Source organism: Triticum aestivum, chromosome 7D, assembly GCF_018294505.1.
Source record: "Triticum aestivum cultivar Chinese Spring chromosome 7D, IWGSC CS RefSeq v2.1, whole genome shotgun sequence".
NCBI lineage: Eukaryota > Viridiplantae > Streptophyta > Magnoliopsida > Poales > Poaceae > Triticum > Triticum aestivum.
The window spans coordinates 376,616,426-376,637,883 of record NC_057814.1 but is presented as its reverse complement, the minus strand read 5'-3'; the positions used below and the strand labels follow the sequence as shown (position 1 = coordinate 376,637,883).

The 21,458-nt window shown below is 48.4% G+C and overlaps 1 protein-coding gene across 1 annotated transcript; it reads left to right on the top strand.

Moving 5' to 3' along the window:
• The first annotated feature begins 599 nt into the window (after positions 1–599).
• On the top strand, positions 600–7,922 carry LOC123164649 (protein NRT1/ PTR FAMILY 6.3). The gene is made up of 3 exons (XM_044582196.1): positions 600–1,109; positions 1,641–2,239; positions 6,753–7,922. Exons 1-3 carry the CDS (start codon positions 762–764, stop codon positions 7,615–7,617), a joined length of 1,812 nt encoding a protein of 603 aa, XP_044438131.1. The 5' UTR covers positions 600–761; the 3' UTR covers positions 7,618–7,922.
• The last annotated feature ends 13,536 nt before the right edge of the window (positions 7,923–21,458 follow it).

The window sequence follows — 21,458 nt, the reverse complement described above, 5'->3', positions numbered from 1 at the left end:
GAACCGAGCGAGCTCCGCATAGATTAGGTTTCATGTTGCATGTAATAATATGGATTCGAGGTTTCTAATGTGAGATATCCAGTTGTAGAATCAAATATCTAAGGCGTGACCGGTCGCTGTCCACGGACGCGCCCGGTCACGTACACGGGCGTTTAAGGGGTCTGATTTACCAAGTTCGACTATAGATGCTCTTATATTTTAAAACGGCGCAGCAAAGCGCGCCTAATCCTCTATTTCTTTATGGCAATTTGATTACTTACTTCTACTACCCTTACGCGACCGGCGGACGTGTGCGCGCGCTGCGACTGCGATAGGCGATAGGCATGGCCGTGCAGTGTGGAGAAGCCGGCGGCCGGTTGCCACCCAGCGATATCAACCGTCCACGTACCCCCACAACCCCAACAAAACCAAACCAATTGCCCTTCCCTTATCCTCCCAGGGAAGCGAAGGGAAGGGAAGGAGCCGCAACCGCCCTTATCTCACCGCAGATAATTTAGATTAGATCATTCTTATTATTGCATATAATATAATCACCCTCGTCCAGAGGAGAGTCCCCAGCCTAATAAAATCATCTCTTTCTTCTTCCCCAAAAGGCGAAGCACGAGATTCTGCCCAGAATACCCTCGCCGTTGCGCGCTCGCGGGTATAAATACCGCGCCCGCCACCTCCAACCCGCCACACACACCCCCATACATACACACCGGCCAACGGTAGCCCCCCGCCGCCCCCGCACCACAGATCCTCCCCGCCGGCCGGGAAGTATGGTAGGCCTTCTCCCCCAGACCAATGCGGCGGCGCAGGCCGAGGTCCTCGGCGACGCGTGGGACTACCGCGGCCGCCCCGCCGCCCGGTCCACCACCGGCCGCTGGGGCGCCGCCGCCATGATCCTGGTGGCAGAGCTCAACGAGAGGCTCACCACGCTGGGGATCGCGGTCAACCTGGTCACGTACCTCACGGCCACGATGCACGTCGGCAACGCCGAGGCGGCCAACGTCGTCACAAACTTCATGGGCACCTCCTTCATGCTCTGCCTCCTCGGCGGCTTCGTCGCGGACTCCTTCCTCGGCCGCTACCTCACCATCGCCATCTTCACCGCCATCCAGGCATCCGTGAGTACCCCCCTCCTTTTGACTTTGCTGCTTGCCTGCTTTGCCGTCCCTCGCCGTGCAAGTTTTAACTGCTTGACCCCCTTTTTTTTTCCTAAATAAAAGATCCCGTTCTTTTGGTGGTAGGTTGTTAGTTACTCTTCAAAACCAAAAGAAGAGAAATATCAATCTGTAATTAGTTCTTTTAAATCTGTTTTTTTAACAAGTGGAGCACACGTATTAACTCGATACTGCTGTGAAAAGAACGGCCACCAAACCAACACTGTTTAATCATCATTCATGGGTCTAACATATGCTTCCAAGGTCGCGTATGGGACTATGGTCCTCCGTATGCCACGGTGGATGATTAGGACTACTACTTAAAATCTCCTTCATCCTCTTAATTCGGAGATCAGTAATTCGCATGAGATTAAATCTGAATTTTTCCCATACTATCTTTTTTTTGCAAGGAAGAATTTTATCTCTCTCTTAAGTAGAGTAATAATGTTTTACAAGTTGCGATAGATAGTAATCAAGAAGCATCTATACGTGCAGGGCGTGACGATACTGACGATCTCAACGGCGGCGCCGGGGCTGCGGCCGCCGGCGTGCACGGCGGAGGGCGGCGGGATAGGGACTTGCTCCCGCGCGTCGGGCGCCCAGCTGGGCGTGCTGTACCTTGCGCTGTACCTGACGGCTCTGGGCACCGGCGGGCTCAAGTCGAGCGTCTCCGGCTTCGGGTCGGACCAGTTCGATGAGTCGGACCGCACCGAGAAGTCGCAGATGATGCGCTTCTTCAACTGGTTCTTCTTCTTCATCAGCCTCGGCTCCCTCCTCGCCGTCACCGTGCTCGTCTACGTCCAGGACAACCTGGGCCGGCCCTGGGGCTACGGCGCCTGCGCCGCCTCCATCGCCGTCGGGCTCGTGGTGTTCCTGGCCGGCACCCGCAGGTACCGGTTCAAGAAGCTGGCCGGGAGCCCGCTGACCCAGATCGCGGCCGTGGTCGTGGCCGCGTGGCGCAAGCGCGGCGTCCAGCTGCCCACCGACACCTCCATGCTCTACGACATCGACGTGGGCAAGGTGGCAGCCATCGAGGGGGCCTCGACCAAGAAGAGCAAGCTCAAGGAGCGCATCCCGCACACCAAGCAGTTCCGGTAAGCTAACGAATTAAGCCACGCTCTTGCTTGCTTGACTCATTTGCTACTTCAGTACTAGCATAGTACTTGAGTAGATTATTATGATAATCATGGATGAGATGGGTCAAAGTTGCATGCGTGGCGCCTTAGAAGTCGTGAGAAATACTAGTCCAGTATAGAGACCACATATGGTACTGTTGACTGGCCCGCAGCATGCTACTAGTGGACAAGAAGCTGGTAGTGTAGTGTACTCCCTCCGTTCCATAATGTAAGACTTTTTTTAAGTAGAAAGAGCAGAGGAATAAGGCTGGCCAATTTAGTGTCTCTTAATCATTAAGTTGATAATTCTAAGCTCTACTCACTTGGAATGGAAGGAATGCGAGTTGGTGTTAGATTCAGCTTTTGCACCGCAAGTCTGTCCCCTCCAAATCCGTTCGTCATTTTCTCGCAACTAGGCCTTGCGTACCACGCGCCAACGGTGAATCTAGGACGAAAACGACCCATCCAGGCCCAGGCCCAGGCTAGGGTAGCCAGCCGAATGCTAGTAGGAGTACTACATTTTCTGACCCCTAAGAGACCCACTGACACGCCGGCCCGATCCACTTGCATACTGGTGTGTTTAGGGCGAGTGAGGAGAGGATAACCATGGTTGGCAGGCGACAAATGGCGAGTTTGGCACGCAGCGTACCAATACCAATAATTGCCACTATTCTAGCTATAGCGATGGTACACCGTGCCCCTGTCCCCTCCCTCTTTCCTCTCCTCTCCATCGGTCCACGTCCTGTCCTGTCCTGTGGAACCACCTGCACGCACCCAAGCCTCCTCCCTGCAAGAATACAAGAGGTGTTGCAAGTGCGGTGTGTCATGTCATGTGCTACGTTACGGATTCAGAGACGCCGGATGGGACGCAGTACATGCACTGGACTCATACTGGATACTCCTAGATAGGGATAGGCAGGCTCCTGGAGATATGGTCATATACGGTGGGGAAGGAGGATCGTATCGGGGGCTCTGCTCTGGAGCTTGGTCGGTAGGCAACGCCAAAAACTCTCTGATTTGCCCTGATTTGACGAGACTAGTAGTTATAGGGTTTTGTGTAGGAAACCTAGTCAGCATTTAGCAGACGGCCAAGAAACCGAGGACGGCTATTCCAAATGGGCCTTGTGTTTCGAGTCTACTCCGTTCTTTGCAACCGACGGTTTCTGCAACACCAACAGTGGAGAATTATTAATCCAACTGTTAAGCTAGTCTCAGTTGCCACGGACTTATCAGCAAAAGCAGCTCTGCATTGTCATCCCATAATCTGGCACTTCTCCTATATAGGACTACTGTACAGAAATCATAGGTCGCTGACAAGCGGAAATCAAGTCTTTTGTGCCTGACAAAACAAGCTAGGAGAACGCCAGGGTACACCTCTTTTTCACTTGGAAACGAAATGGAGTTAGCTTCCTTCAGACCTATCATCGTCTTTAAATCTTTTTTGAAACAAGTATCATCATCTTTTACACACACATATACATGACCTGCACAAGTCTTGAAATATTCTATGGTGTTGTTATCAAATCAAACACACACGTTTTGACCGAAACTCCTTTTGCTAATGCTCCACGCCCACGGTAGGCCAGTAGAGAGAGCTAGACGGAAATCACCTCAATTATTAGGTCGGGTGGGTGTTTGTGCAGAGGAGAGGACCGAGACGTGTGCGTACCGAAAGCTTTGCGTGAATGGGGCAGTGGAAAAACGAAAAGGCCCATCAACAGGAGAAGAAACCCCTAGACACAACACAAGAAGAAGAATAGTAGTGGTACGTCGTGTCTCGTGTGTGTACTACTCTACTAGCAGCGAAAGGAAAGTAAAATTGCCCGTTGCTTAGCCATCCCAGTGGTGCTAGCTGATGGGGACAAGAAGATCTAGGCAAACCTTTCTCGCTCACATGCGTCTGCCCTTCCTTTTTGCCATGGCTCGCTTGGAAGCTGGGATCCACGCCACATCTCTCCGGTTCACGCTCGGAAAAGCACTGGAGATCATCCCAATCCCATGGACCATACTTCATCATAGCCAGCCCTCTAAAAGCACTCAAGCCATGTGTTGATTGTGGTTGCCCTCTCTTGGCAAATGGTTGTCTAGGTTGGTGAGGATGATGGGGAAATTAACCCGATCCACCACCTAGTTAATCATTAATCACACCGTTAATTAACCCTTGCTATTCGAGCACTGTTTTTTTAGAAAAAGAGGAATACCCCGGCCTCTGTATCTGGACGATGCATACGGCCAATTTATTAATTATTAACACAAGACCTTACAAAGTCGTACAACAGTAAGACCAAAGCCACCATCTTCGCAACCTCTGTCGCTACTCCTATCTAACTGATGAAGGGGCGCTGATGGTCTGGGCTTAATACCAAACAGACCTCGCAGCCAAACCTAACATCTAAGACCTGAGGTCCCAACCAGGACGCCTGCCGGGTATGGGCACCCACCAGTCTGGCGTGCTCCTCAACCAGGACGCCTGCCGGGTATGAGGCCGCCACAGCCACCTGCCACATATCCATCTTCAGAGCTGTACTGTTGCATCGGCCTTGCCCGGTCTCGCTGCCGCCGACGCCACCACGACGCCAGACAGCGTCGACCTCTTGCGCGTGTCCGTCACCACACATCTGACGCCAAGCCTCCGCTGCTCCATGCCGCCAAGAGCCGCCGCCAAGAATATATAGAAAGAAACACCGCTCCACCGAAAGGGAGGCAGCACATCCCCACCCCTCACCTGCAGACCCTTCCATCCGATCCCAATGTCCTTGGCATCGCCTCCAGGAAGGTTGCGGTGCACGGGGCACCGCCGACGCCCGATCCGCATCGGATCTTGGGCTTTCACCCGGACATGGGTCGGAGTGGAGAGATGGTGCCCTCAGCAGCACCCCCAAGGAGGAAAGCGGCGCCAAAAGCGGCGTCGCCGCTGCCGGCCAGCCAAGGCGGCCAAGGTTTCCCCCGGACACCGATCTGCTCCACCAGAACACACCGGAGGTGGATCCGGCAAGATCCAAACCAAACCGGGGACTAGGAAGGGATGCATGGAAGGGAAGGGGGCAATACCTCCAGATCTGGCACGCCTGCGGCTCGCCGTCCTCACGGCCGAACCCTCATACACGCTGCACGCCACGCCAGCAGGGGCCGCCGCCCTGGATCCGATGGCCTCCGTGAAGAAGAAGCGCCGAAGACCCCGTCGCCACCTTCCCCGGCGGCCGCGCGGGCTTTCCCGGCGGTCGTCTCCGGTGGCGGCGAGGGGGGTGGGGGAGGTGGCGGGAGGTGGCGGGGGAAAACCCTAGACTCCCCCGAGTCGCCCTAGGGGCGACGCGAGGGACGGGAGGGACGTCATTCGAGCACTGTTAATTGACATATTTGATTATAAACAAACAAACGGTCCATCGCTGTTCGCTTCCTTTGCAAAAAGCCGCGTGTTGTGTCTCACGTGTGGAGGTGGACGCTTATAACTTTTTCCGGTGGACGCTTATAATTTTTTCCGTGCCGATCGACCTTGACACGGACAGGGTTATTTGGAGGGTTTTTCAGGGAAAATGGTTTCTTGACAAGTTCCCGCCCATGATTTCAGCTCCATATATGGTGCTGACATGATTCTTTTGTTTAAAATAATCATCATCATCATCACATGATTAGGCTGGCCCAGGTTCTACCTAGGGTAGCATAAACCTGGGCCAGCATAATCATCACCTGCATCACATGAACACAACAGGTTTCCTTCCCTAAATAACTGGACACAACATGTCTTGTGCCTGGTGATGCTAATTGGCTGTCGGTCACCTAAACGTACTTGTTTAATCCCTGTGTGTTCCATACAGATACATACATTCATGAAAGCAAGTTAGCGTCAGGAAGATAAAACTCTGAATACTCCTACTTAGCTGTCGACGATTCCCTTCCAAAGAACTTGGTTGTTCTTGGCTTTGGACCCGTAGGTAGATGCTCGGCCTAGGATGATTTGTTGCTTTTGATTTGTGTGTGTCTCCATCCGACTGCAGAATCTTGTACCTGTGACCACTGCTTTTAGCTTGCACTTGTTGCATCACAGGCTGTAGTGGCCAAAAGTGAAAGGAACGTCGCATGGTCTCTGTGTCAAAAAATATACTCCAGTAACAGCAACTCAACCGTATTTTTTCCGAAATACTTTATTTTTTTGATACGAAACAGCACTTGTTGCTGAAGCTCCTCTAGAACAAAGAAACTAATAGTAGCAATATTTCTTTTATGTGGTTTATTACCATGTCTCATGTCTCATGTCTCATGTCCCATGTGTAACTCTGAAGATACTAGCTTCTGAAACTTGTCACTAGACAACTGCTCGAGTTAGCTTCTCAAATTGCTGAATTTAAACAAAGACGGTTCAATCGATTCAAGTTGATTTCATTTGCACTGTGATCTTTGTCCGTTTCTTTCTTTGTACTATAAAATTAGAGAAAAACGTAGTATAACAGTAGTACTGGTTCTTGTTCTGATAGACCTCAACTTATTTTTGCAGTTTCTTGGACCATGCGGCGATCAACTCGGACCCCGCCGGCGAGCCGACCAAGTGGCAGCTCGCGACGCTGACGGACGTGGAGGAGGTCAAGACGGTGGCGCGGATGCTTCCGATATGGGCGACGACCATCATGTTCTGGACGGTGTACGCGCAGATGACCACCTTCTCGGTGTCGCAGGCCACCACCATGGACCGCCACATTGGCCCCTCCTTTCAGATCCCGGCGGGCTCCCTCACCGTCTTCTTCGTCGGCTCCATCCTCCTCACCGTACCCATCTACGACCGCATCGTCGTGCCCGTATCCCGCCGCCTCAACGGCAACCCGCACGGGCTCACCCCGCTGCAGCGGATCGGCATCGGCCTCGTGCTCTCCATCCTCGCCATGACCTCCGCCGCTCTCGTCGAGGTCAAGCGCCTCCGCGTGGCGCGGGACTCCGCCGTCCCAGCGGGCGCCCCCGTGCCCATGACGGTCTTCTGGCTCATCCCGCAGTTCTTTTTTGTCGGCGCCGGCGAGGCCTTCACCTACATCGGCCAGCTCGACTTCTTCCTGCGCGAGTGCCCCAAGGGGATGAAGACCATGAGCACGGGGCTCTTCCTCAGCACGCTCTCGCTCGGATTCTTCGTCAGCTCGGCGCTCGTCACCGTCGTGCACAAGATCACGGGTGACCGCCGGCCGTGGATCGCCGACGACCTCAACAAGGGCGAGCTCTACAAGTTCTACTGGCTCCTCGCGGGGGTCTGCCTCGCCAACCTCGTCGTCTACCTCTTCGCCGCCAGGTGGTACAAGTACAAGGCCGGACGGCCAGGCGCCGACGGCAGCGTCAACGGCGTCGAGATGGCCGACGCCGAGCCGTGCCTCCACTGACTGACCTCGCGACGCGCCTGTTCGTCCGTTCGTGTTTCTCAATCGGACGGCCTTGATTTCTTCGCATGTTGTATCATACATATAGTATTGGATGCATCGTCGCGCGGTCGTCCACGTGTGCCTACGTGTAGTATAATGGGATTAATAATTTCTTAGAGGTGGGAAATGGGAAAGCTGGCGAAAGGGTTAGCGAGGAGGGAAGGGCGTCGGTGACTGAATGTCGCTGCATTTTGTGAAAATTCCCGCCCAGATGTAAAATCACGCAAATGAATGAAAAGAAAAGAAACTTGTGCTCTTTTGGTTGACCTGGGATTTAGTATGGCAATTTATTTTCTCATGTTAAGTTGGACGGATTATTTAAATAAATCTTAGGCACATTTTTAGAATTTTTATTTACAGAAAACACACTCAACTTTATAGAGTTCAGATTGATTTTTAAACTGATGATTTGGATGACTAACTAAACATGATGACCAGCACACCGAGGGGAGGGGTATCCAAGGATCACCACACACACCCCGTTCCCCCTCCAAGCCACGTCGGTGTGGGAATCGTTAACCATTAACCGTGTGACCCTACAAGTTCGGTAATTGTGGACATGACTCGAAACAAATAATCAACAGCGGGCTCGAAACACCTATATTGATTCTCACATACGCACGAACATATTTCCCAAGCGAACCTTATATTTGTGTACACAATTCCTTTTGCTTAGCAATACTTAACAAAATCAAAGGCGAGACTTTTATCGTTATCCTTGTAAAAGAACTATATTTTTTTGAAAGGCTTATAAAAGAACTATTTGATCACAACACCAAGTTATCCTTGTTACCACCTTTGTTCTCTTCTCTCGTTTCAGTATTTCGGTATCCCGTGACCATATCATCTCTTGTTTAGCCAGACGATAATTATTACTGTAATACCAAGTGGGCCTAGAAAGTATCTCTCCATGCCGGAAGCAAAGTCCCTTGACATATTTTTTTTATGTACCTAAAAGTTACCATTATGATCACTCACTTACGATTATCGTTTGGCAACCCCAAAGTAACCATCAGGTATGAAGGTACACGATATTCTCATGGTCTAAGAATGTGAGTATACGTTAACACATGACATGATAATACTCATAACAAAGTTGCGATGGGATCTTGTAGTATATCATTAGTTGGGTTCATCCAACACTATTGTACAACCAACAATGTGCTCTCGTTGTTGACAATATTCTTGTTACTTTAACAATGCAACACATGAGCTAGTCTTAGAGGGGAAACTAGGAAACTGCTTGGGATTTATATTTCCACACATGCAACTGAGATTTCTCAATTATAGCATAAAAATAAACGTTAATCATGAACATAGAAAATAAAGCAATACTTTATTATTGCCTCTAGGGCATATTTCCAACATCTTCTCTCTCTCTCTCTCCCTCTCTCTCTCTCTCTCTCTCTCTCTCTCTCTCGTTGTGTGTGTGTGTGTGTGTGTGTCTCCCTAACCCCCTCTCTTGATCTCAAGTGCGTTATATTCACAAGAAGGACATAACACTCCAGTAGATTCCTCATGAACTGGTCGTCATTGTTGTTGTTGGTAGTGGCAATGAGGAGGAGGAACCTTGAAAGAGGTTGTCGATGCTCTTGATCTCCTCCCTGTGGTCACCATCACCGTTGCTTGGCGTGGCGTTCACCAACGCCACCACTGTGCCAACTCCTTCGTGTATAGCAAAGATAAAATTAGAAATATCTATCTCCGGATGTATTGTTTTTTATTTCATGTATTTCACAAACGTCATCAAGTAAAGGTAGAGAAGTCATGTTGGCAACAAAGAGAAGATCTAATTCTAGAAACGAAACAAACACCCCTTTTTAGCAAACACACTGGGGGAAACCCCCACTGTTACTCCATTTTCATTAATATTGGTGGAACAGTTACATATTGTTGTACACGGTGAAGATCGAAATATAAAGATCTACAAGTAATCTAGCCATGATTGCATTCCCTCTTTCAAGCTAGGTTTGGCTTTCTTCATGAAGGTATCAAAGTGCACCTTGAAGCAGGCAATGCAGTACTCCATGTTCTTGGTCTTGTTATCAAAAACTATTATGTTCCTGTGTTTACTTAGACTCCAATACTGTTGCGCGTCGGTCCTAAACAAACGGTTTTTAACCCCTTTCCGAGACGGTATTTGAAACCGTCGCCAAGTGAGTGTGGGCGATAGGGGGTCCTTCCCACACGACCCAGAAACCGTCGGGGATATGCCCTCATGGCACACACGCTCGGCAAAATGAGGTCCTGTGCGACCGGCGAGCGCTCAAATACGGAAATACGTACAGTAGAGCTAAAAAATACAATTATACGACGAAATTGTTTCCGGTCGCAAGTACATCCCACACAGTCAGTCCCTACTAAACGTTTCCGTTCGTATGTACATCCCACACAGTCGCTCCAAGGAAAACGTTTCCGTTCATAGGTACATCACACACAATTTTTCCCGTTAAATCGTTTGCGTTATTGAATGTATCACACACGGTCCGTAGAAGAAACTGTGTGGCAAAGGCTGTCCATCACACACAGTTTTACGTGGTAAACGTTTGCGCAAGGTGGCCTAACGCAAACAGTTTTCAAGAGAAAGTCGTGTGTGATTGTTCATTGATCCAACACGGTTTATTCCTAGAAACTATGTGCGTTGCATGTGGCCATCACCCACAGTATTTTTTCAACAACCGTTTGCAATAGCAAAACCGAATTAGCAGGCTAATTCGCCATTAGCAGCCTAATTATCTGATTATTCATAACCCATTTATTAATCTAATTAACATTTCATATTAAGCACACAATATATTTCATTTCCATATTAAGGAAGCAGAATTTCATAATTGAAATACATCAGAGTACAACATGATATAGCTTTAGCACTCAGCTACCCCATTACACAACTGCACCAGCAGCAAGTTCCACATGCAACATGTAGAACCTTTCGAAATTAGCATCATAGACGGTATATAGACAGATACATCTCATCTGGAAAACTGCTGAAGCGGAAGGCGAATATTGAGCCTTCATTCATGTTGAAGGTCTTTGCAACTTTAGGCCAGTGCCTGTGGATGATTGACCGTCCGTCCTTCGTCCTTTTCAGGAACACTTCAATATTGAACCGTGGGTGTTGTATGAAAACCTCCCTCGCCTCCTGACCATAGAGGTGGTTTGAGAGGTAATCATCAGTGAACTGCTTTGGAAAGGCCTGAAAACAAGGATGTGCATAAATATCTTCTCTATATTGGAAATGGGGCAAAGGAATAAAAAAGGCAAGGTATAATAGTTAGTACCATCTTGTAGTGAACTGATGTCTTCTTCATTGTGCAGACAAAGATCTTGTTGTTTTTTGTCGCTAATTTCTTTATCCTAACAATCTTTCTGAGTTTCTTGATTTGATTGATATTCATGGACAACTCATTTCCCCATATGCAAAAAGGGTCGAACAGTGGGTCAAAACCTCTGACAGCAGGACCTACATGTGCAAGACCAAATTGTTAAAAACCAAAATATTAGAATGGTTCCTGCAATTGCACAATAATGTGCTATTAGAGAACGGACCATGCACGTGCTAACCTCGATTGTAAACCTCAGTGCTTCCCATTGTTTCCCTGCAACACATATAAGGTAGTTAGTCATCAGGTTAAGTAAGGGTTCGCATGCTATCAGTAAAATATGTTGATGAAAAATAAGCACATTGCAGATTCATCAGATTAATTCAAGCCACACGGAAAACCCATTTACCCAAACCAAGCATGATTAAGAACTAGGAAATATAGCACTTGTATATGTTTCTCATGTATTAAGTGCAGCCAAATTCGATTTATTCCTCACATGCACAACAATACAAAATTCTACCCACGACAATTGGACATCGCATTGCAGAATTGAACCAAGCAGTTAACTAAACACCACAACAAATGAACCAAACATTAACTGAGCACCACATTGCACAATATAACATACTCCTAATAGAAGATCAGACAGTTAACCAAACAGTTAACTACAGCCAATTGTAGCAATTGTATTTGTTTCTCATGTATTTACTACAGCCAAATTCAATTTATTCCTCACATGGTATACAATAACAGAATGCACCCACAACTATTGAACATCGCATTGCAGAATTGAACCAAACAGTTAACTAAACACCACAACACAAATGAACCAAACGTTAACTGAGCACCACATTGCACAATGTATAACCAAACCAAGCATGCTTGACAACTTGGAAATATAGCAATTGTATTCGTTTCTCATGTATTTTGTAAAGATAAATTCGATTTATTTCTCACATGGAAGACAATACAAAATTGCAGCCTGAAGAATTGAACATCACATTTGCAGAACTGAACCAAACAGTTAACTGAAGACGACAACTAATTAATAAAACAATTAATAAGTGAGCACCACACTGCACGACATATAGAACATATACACTAGAGCAACTGATTGCATGGTAAAATTAGATAGCACAATTCACTAGAATTTGTGAAGGAAAGGCAGGAGCAGCACACGCAACGGGTAAAACGAGCATGCTTAACCGGCGTAGCTAGCAAATGGCAAGGTGCTCCTCCAAGATCTAGGGGTCGGCACAAATGGCAGTCATCGTGACCTCATCCGCACGTGCGGCCGCGATTTGCTTCTCCGCTGCCAAATGCTCCTTAAGATCCTGGCTATACTGCGTGCACCATGGCTTAGGGCGGCGCTTATTTGGTGGAGGGGTCGGTGATTTGGGTGGAAGGTGTCGCGCTTGCGCCGGCGATCGGAGCATGTGGGATGTGGAAGGAGGAGGAAGATGGGGATCGGGTGTGGATTACCTGCCTGGATAGACGAGGTCGATTAGCGTGAAGGAGGGTCACCGGCGAGGAGGCGGCGGCGCTGCAAGCAAGGAGTGAAGGTTTCAACTTGGAAAGGAAGGCGGAAAGGGGGGAAATGTGGCTTTTCGTAAGGGGGAGGGGCGGGGAGGTAGATATTTCCGCGGAAGCCAAAAATTTGGAATCGCTTCAGCCAAAAAACTGGCGCGCAAAGTGTCATCAGACACGGTCCCTTATTAAGAACTATGTACGATATGTGAACATCACAAACGATTCAGATAGCTTAACCCGTGTGTGATGAGTTTGAACGTCAAAAATTTTGGTTCGAATTTCAATGGTTACAGTGGTCATCCACTTCATTGCATAATTTGGGTATACAAAGGAGACTACAGCACACCCACACTTCTTAATCGAGCAAGTTCAGCAATTAAACAGAGCTAGCTGACCTAAACATTACTCTAACAAATTAAAGACCGGCGCTCTTAATTAAACAAAACAAAGAGTACTACTACGGCTGGTGCTCGTCGATCTCCGCCGCCGCCTCCATGTCCAGCTCGCACCCGGCGGTCTCCTGGGGAAGGGGTTCCTTGGCATCCATCGCACCATACTCAGCAAGCATCGCGCCGTCCGCGTCCGCCATCTCTTTGGAAAAGGCCGCCACAAGCTGGGCGTGGGCGGACGCGATCTGGGCTTGGACGGGCTCCGTCGTTGCAAGGTATGCGGTGGAGGAACGGACGGCTGCTCGAACGCTCTCGGTGATTGCCAGCTCTTCGGCCGTGGGTTGCCGACCGTTGTCGGAGAAGTTTCGTTCGATTTGTGCGGTGACCGCCAGGAGCTGGGCGTGGGCGGCCTCGACATGGTCGTGGGCGGCCTCCATCAGGGCTAAGGCCGCCGCTGCGGAACGGGCAGCTGTTGTGCCGCTCTCGCCAGTTCCTATCCCCGAGGCAGATGTTGCTGCCACCACCTGAGAAGCAACAGCGGCCGTTTGGGCTGCCTTTGCCGCCCGGTCGTAGATTGCGGCCGCGCTCATGCACCTTATTAGCACGCGCATGGCGGCTGCGGCCGCGATCTCGCCGGAGTGGGCCACTGAAGTTGCCCTCACGATGCTGGTCCACGTGTCCATCTTTCACCGGCAACGATTGAACAGTGAAATGATATTTGGGGAGCGAGCTAGTGTGCTTGAGACGCCGGCTGTGGACTGTAGCCGATGCACCTTCTCGCGTAAGCCATAGGCGTACTATACACCGATGGTGCTCCAGGATATTTTGTGCTGCATCTCACACGGTTGCTGATAATAAACTGTGTGCGATCTACTTGATTTTTCATCTTGATTTGAATTACATAATGGGGTCACAGTGGCAATGGACGGTGTTTGAATTGCTAGACCTTTTATCTTGAGTGAACATGCAACTATATGTGTGTCGTAAAAGAATTGGAATTATTCAAGGTTCGTTTGAACATTTTATACATTAAATTGGTTTTCTAGACATTTCAGGTGCACAATTCAAATTTGAACTACATGCACATGCTCCAGTGCATATAAATTGGTTGAAAAATCAAATATGTGTCCTTGGGTGCATGCTTAGGTCCCATGCAAGAAATGTGAATGAATTTCAAACACTAGGGCACCGTTGATTGCCGACAAAACATTGAGATGCCTGGTTTTTAAATTCTAGTAAATCCAAAACTCGTCTGAAATTCATGAAACTTGGCATGCTATCATGGAGCGGCATCAACATGCCGTGGTAAATCTTTTTGTCCCATTTGGGGTAGGTTTGGGTATATGCTTCTCACAAACCAGAGCTTCTCACAACAAGCATGATGGTTTTCGGTAGGGAACGTCCCACCTTTGTGGACGAAACGATATCCATTGCCTCTTATTGCTTTCAATTTTTTTTCTTGTGTCAACATAGAACATAGAACAACAGGAGTGTTGTGTGAATTTTTGTGATTTTTCGGGGTTCGTTTGGACATTTTTATGCATTAACTGAGTTTTCAATGCATTTATGTGCATAATTCAAATTTGAACAACATGCACATGCTCCAGTGCATATAATTGGTTGAAAAATCAAATCTGTGTCCTTGGGTGCATGCTTAGGTCCCATGCAATAAATGGGAATGAATTTTAAACACCAGGGCACCGTTGATTGCCGGCAAAACATTGAGATGCCTGGTTTTTAAGTTCTAGTAAATCCGAAACTCGTCTGAAATTCATGAAACTTGGCATGCTATCATGGAGCGGCATCAACATGCCGTGGTAATATTTTGTCCCATTTGGGGCAGGTTTGGGTATATGCTTCTCACAAACCGGAGCTTCCCACAACAAGCATGATGGTTTTCGGTAGGGAACGTCCCACCTTTGGGGAGGAAACAATATCCATTGCCTCTTATTGCTTTCAAATTTTTTCTCGTGTCAACATAGAACAACAGGAGTGTTGTGTGAATTCTTGTGATTTTTCGGGGTTCGTTTGGACATTTTTATGCATTAACTGAGTTTTCAATGCATTTATGTGCATAATTCAAATTTGAACTACATGCACATGCTCCAGTGCATATAAATTGGTTAAAAAATCAAATCTGTTTCCTTGGGTGCATGCTTAGGTCCCATGCAAGAAATGGGAATGAATTTCAAACACTAGGGCACCGTTGATTGCCGGCAAAACATTGAGATGCCTGGTTTTTAAATTCTAGTAAATTCAAAACTCGTCTAAAATTCATGAAACTTGGCATGCTATCATGGAGCGGCATCAACATGTCGTGGTAAAACTTTTGTCCCGTTTGGGGCAGGTTTGGGTATATGCTTCTCACAAACCGGAGCTTCTCACAACAAGCATGATGGTTTTCGGTAGGGAACGTCCCACCTTTGGGGACGAAACGATATCCATTGCCTCTTATTGCTTTCAAATTTTTTCTCGTGTCAACATAGAACAACAAGAGTGTTGTGTGATTTTTTGTGATTTTTCGGGGTTCGTTTGGACATTTTTATGCATTAACTGGGTTTTCAATGCATTTATGTGCACAATTCAAATTTGAACTACATGCACATGCTCCAGTGCATATAAATTGGTTGAACAATTAAACATGTGTCCTTGGGTGCATGCTTAGGTCCCATGCAAGAAATGGGAATGAATTTCAAACACCAGGGCACCGTTGATTGCCGGCAAAACATTGAGATGCCTGATTCTTAAATTCTAGTAAATCCAAAACTCGTCTGAGATCCATGAAACTTGGTGTGCTATCATGGAGCGGCATCAACATGTCATGGTAAATTTTTTTCTCCCATTTGGGGCAGGTTTGGGTATATGCTTCTCACAAACCAAAGCTTCTCACAACAAGCATGATGGTTTTCGGTAGGGAACGTCCCACCTTTGGGGAAGAAATGATATCCATTGCCTCTTATTGCTTTCAATTTTTTTCTCGTGTCAACATAGAACAACAGGAGTGTTGTGTGAATTTTTTTGATTTTTCGGGGTTCGTTTGGACATTTTTATGCATTAACTGAGTTTTCAATGCATTTATGTGCATAATTCAAATTTGAACTACATGCACATGCTCCAGTGCATATAAATTGGTTGAAAAATCAAATATGTTTCCTTGGGTGCATGCTTAGGTCCCATGCAAGAAATGGGAATGAATTTCAAACACCAGGGCATCGTTGATTGCCGGCAAAACATTGAGATGCCTGGTTTTTAAATTCTAGTAAATCCAAAACTCGTCTGAAATTCATGAAACTTGCATTGCTATCATGGAGCGGCATCAACATGCCGTGGTAAAAAATTTGTCCCGTTTGGGGCAGGTTTGGGTATATGCTTCTCACAACAAGCATGATGGTTTTCGGTAGGGAACGTCCCACCTTTGGGGACGAAACGATATCCATTGCCTCTTATTGCTTTCAATTTTTTTCTCGTGTCAACATAGAACAATAGGAGTGTTGTGTGAATTTTTTTTTGATTTTTTGGGGTTCGTTTGGACATTTGTATGCATTAACTGAGTTTTCAATGCATTTATGTGCACAATTCAAATTTGAACTACATGCACATGCTCCAGTGCATATAAATTGGTTGAAAAATCAAATCTGTGTCTTTGCGTGCATGCTTAGGTCCCATGCAAGAAATGGGAATGAATTTTAAACACCAGGGCACCGTTGATTGCCGGCAAAACATTGAGATGCCTGGTTTTTAAATTCTAGTAAATCCAAAACTCATCTGAAATTCATGAAACTTGGCATGCTATCATGGAATGGCACCCGACATGCTGTGGTATTTTTTGTGTCCACTTTGAGAGAAGGCGCACTCGAATAATGACAGCCAACAAAGGCATTTTGAAAAAATAGCTGCCACTATAATATCTCAAATGTTTGTATAATTCAAACCGTGTGCGTTCTGTTAACCTTTCACGTGACGCCATGTGTCTTGGTTTTAATGGCTGTAGGAGGTGTCGTGCGGACAGCTGCTTGACATTGACTGAACGGGAGGCGTGCGAGCGCCATCCGGTGCGCAGGCTGACCGAGAGGCGTGCAAGCTGTCCTCAATGCGCAGGCTCACCGGGAAGCGTGCGAGCTGTACGCTGCGCAGGCTCACTGGGAAGCGAGCCCTTTGACTTCCATGGCCGCCCGCCTTGCTCGCATCCTCTCCATTAATGGCGCCCAAGCCGCAGTTTAATTCGCTTTTTAAATATAAAACACTCATAGCAAATGTTTTACTTAGAACACCCGTATGCAAACTGACAGCTTCCCCAGGAAGCAAAGAGAAAATGTGCCGAGTAGGATTTCTGCAGCTCTTGATCGCAAACGTTTTAGATAGAACACCAGTATGCAAAGTGAGAGCAACGCAGTATTTGTGCATCCCTTCAACGCAAACGGTTGTTTTGGATGACTCGTGTGCAAGCACATACAAACAATTTGGTAAGATTTGTCAATCCTTGTAACACTGCGATTTGTCAAAGTATGAAGCTAAAAATCACTAGCAGTATCTAATTTTTGCAACTAAAATTCAGTAATTAAGCTTAGATTTCATTCATAGATTAAGCAGTCGTTCTTAATTTATACAAACAGTTCAACTCGACAGCTGAATGATACGTCCATTTTGCATCATGCTTTTATATCGATATTTATTGCATTATTGGCTGTTATTACACATTATGTCACAATACTTATGCCTATTTTCTCTTATTTTACAAGGTTTACATAAGGAGGGAGAATGCCGGCAGCTGGAATTCTGGGCTGGAAAAGGAGCAAATATTAGAGACCTATTCTGCACAACTCCAAAAGTCCTGAAACTCCACGAAAGTTATTTTTGGAAATAATAAAATATATTGAGCGGAAGAAATACCAGAGGGGACCCACACCCTGGGCACGAGGGTGGGGGGCGCGCCCCCTGCCTCGTGGGCCCCCTGGTGGCCATCTTCTACTATATGAAGTCTTTCGTCCGAGGAAAAATCATAAGCAAGCTTTCGGGACAAGACTCCGCCGCCACGAGGCGGAACCTTGGCGGAACCAATCTAGGGCTCCGGCGGAGCTGTTCTGCCGGGGAAACTTCCCTCCGGGAGGGGGAAATCATCGCCATCGTCATCACCAACGCTCCTCTCATCGGGAGAGGGCCAATCTCCATCAACATCTTCACCAGCACCATCTCATCTAAAACCCTACTTCATCTCTTGTATCCAATTCTTGTCTCCAAGTCTGAGGTTGGTACTTGTAGGTTGCTAGTAGTGTTGATTACTCCTTGTAGTTGATGCTAGTTGGTTTATTTGGTGGAAGATCATATGTTCAGATCCTATATGCATATTAATACTCCTCTGATTATGAACATGAATATGCTTTGTGAGTAGTTACGTTTGTTCCTGAGGACATGGGAGAAGTCTTGCTATTAGTAGTCATGTGAATTTGGTATTCGTTCGATATTTTGATGAGATGTATGTTGTCTCTCCTCTAGTGGTGTTATGTGAACGTCGACTACATGACACTTCACCATTATTTGGGCCTAGACGAAGGCATTGGGAAGTAATAAGTAGATGATGGGTTGCTAGAGTGACAGAAGCTTAAACCCTAGTTTATGCGTTGCTTCGTAAGGGGCTGATTTGGATCCATATGTTTCATGCTATGGTTAGGTTTACCTTAATACTTCTTTTGTAGTTGCGGATGCTTGCAATAGGGGTTAATCATAAGTGGGATGTTTGTCCAAGTAAGGGCATCACCCAAGCACCGGTCCACCCACATATCAAAGTATCAAAGTACCGAACGCGAATCATATGAACGTGATGAAAACTAGCTTGACGATAATTCCCATATGTCCTCGGGAGCGCTTTTCTCTATATAAGAGTTTGTCGAGGCTTGTCCTTTGCTACAAAAAGGATTGGGCCACCTTGCTGAACTTTATTTACTTTCGTTACTTGTTGCTCGTTACAATTTATCTTATCACAAAACTATCTGTTACCTATAATTTCAGTGCTTGCAGAGAATACCTTGCTGAAAACCGCTTATCATTTCCTTCTGCTTCTCGTTAGGTTCGACACTCTTACTTATTGAAAGGACTACGATAGATCCCCTATACTTGTGGGTCATCACTGAACCGACCAAACTTTTCCCCAATTGTTGCCAACCACGTACTGAAATAGCTAGTTAAACTATATATACTAGCTAATTTTAAGTACGTTGTATAGTTCCACCACATCTATAGTCAGATGAACTGAACAAAATAGCCCCTAAATACTACTACTACTGCGGAGGGGCTTTGTACTACTTCCGGCTGCCTCCCCTCTGCCGAGCGCGCTTAGTAAGAGGCGGAGGAGCCTACCGACGAGCTGGACAACCGCAATACGGTGCCTGCTGCTGTTGCAGCTTCAGCGATGCTCACCTCGAACGCCCTCTGCCACTCCATACGACCCCTCTCGAAGCGGTGGTTCTCCTCGTAGATCTCCTGATTCCTCGCCTCTGAGGCGGCGTGTGTTGCGGCCACGACGGCGGTAAGGCTCTTTGCGTGCTCGACGAGGCGCTCCTCCTCCCGCGGTAACTCGGTGTAGCGCGCAAGGTCGCTAACGCACATGCGGGCATCCACCTCCGCCTCCCGCCTTTGGGCGTCGGTGGCGGAGCGGGTGATGACCCCGGCGGTCAACGGTGGGCTGGCAGCCACGGCGGCCGACGACGGGGTGGTGGCCACGACCACCACCTCCCGCCTTCGAGCCGCGGTGGCAGAGCGGGTGATGGCCACAGTGGCCGGCAGTGGGGTCGCGGCCACGACGGCCACCTCCCGCCTTCGGGTGCGGCGGAGCGGGCGATGGCCCTGGCTTTCGACGGTGGTGTGGCGGCAACGGCGGCCGGCAACAGCTGCCGACGGGCACCGGCGGCGGAGCGTGTGGTGGGTGTTCTGCGCACACCCAATAGGGACGCCACGCGCACTACACTACGCTGGGGACTGAGCCGCCGCGGTGTAGCCTCCCAGCTAGAGCTGTCCTCTGATGACGGCGGAGTGGCTGAGCGACGACGATGGACCGGTGCCATTGGCGATTGTGGGAGAAGCAGACGAGATAAGCTACAGGGAGGGAGGGGAAAATGCGATGCGGGACTCGCCGGCCGTGAGGGTTTTTATAGTAGGCCGGTAAGCATTGGGATTTTGGGGGATTTCACCGAGTTGGGCGGGAAGCTTGCGCGGGAACCCGCGAGGTTGCGCGGGAACAGGCTCACTGACGATTCATTGGCGCCACCGTTTGGCCAAAAGAATGCCCCTGCGCGCTGCGCAAGCTTGCGCTGTAAGCCGTCTGCGGCAGCGGGGTGACAAGACGTGTGAGAGGAGAACGAAAGGCCACGTACACATATGGTTAATAAAAAAACGTTTGCGATTTAATTACCTACTATACCACCGTCCTGGTTTATAAGTATGATTTAACTAATAAAATACGAATGCATGTCGCCAAAGATTATATAGTTGGATTTGTATTTGAACATAGTTTCCAATTATATAATTTTTAAAACATGCATTAACATTTTGTTGGTTAAATTTGAGGGCAAAGTATGGCACAGAATATAAACGAGACTATAGACTAGACGGAGGTGGTAGCACACGGCCGCTCTCTACGTAGCGACGCAACTGTCGGCCGGCTTGTAGGAGACCATTTCCTGCGTGTTCAACTGCTCTATGCATGTGGTTGCTTGCGGTTCAGGCGGCCGCGGCGCGCTCTGCTCTCGCGTCCCTCCGGGTGCTCTGCCCTCGTCCCTCCACGCGCGCTGCCAGTGTTTGGGGCCGGCGCGCGATCATGCACGTTCGTGTGCAAGCGGTTGCGCCAGGCACGGCGCGACGATGCAGTTACCCGCTGCAAAAACTGCCATGCGGACGCGCCGAGAATCCACGCCGCCTGGCCCCCTTTTATTCCCGCGCCCATTTACCTTCATCTCTCGTCTCACATGACACAATAAGCACACCCACGAGGACACATACAAAGAGGACATCCAGCGGTTCCAATGGTGCTCCCCGTGGCTCCAATGGTGCTCCCAGCGGCCGACGACGACAGCGGCGGGCAGTTCACCACGCATCACGTAGTGGACACCCACGTGAGGGGGAAGGCCCTCTCGGTGGTGTACACGAATGATCCGGTCTCGGTGGAGAGCTCCATCCAAACTATGGAGCAGTTCCTTGCCGAGGACAAGTACCGAGTGGCCGGCTTCGACCTCGAGTACACCATCGGTCGTGCCGGGCACGATCAGAAGGTTGCCGTCGCCCAGTTGTGCGTGCGGCATGACGTCCTCGTCTACCACTACCACCTTGCCACAAGGCCTTAGGAGCGTTTCTCCAGGTTTATCAACAGCTCCGACTACAGTTTCGCTACGCTGGACACCACCAACGATCTAAAAGTGCTCAAGGTTTCGAACTTGAAATGCCCGAATCTTGTCAACATCCAGCACCACTACAAGGTCTGGGGCAGCGAGAAAAACAAACTAAACTCCCTGGTTGACCTCACCTCGGCCATCATCGACCCCTACTGCGCGAAGATGAAGGAAAAGAG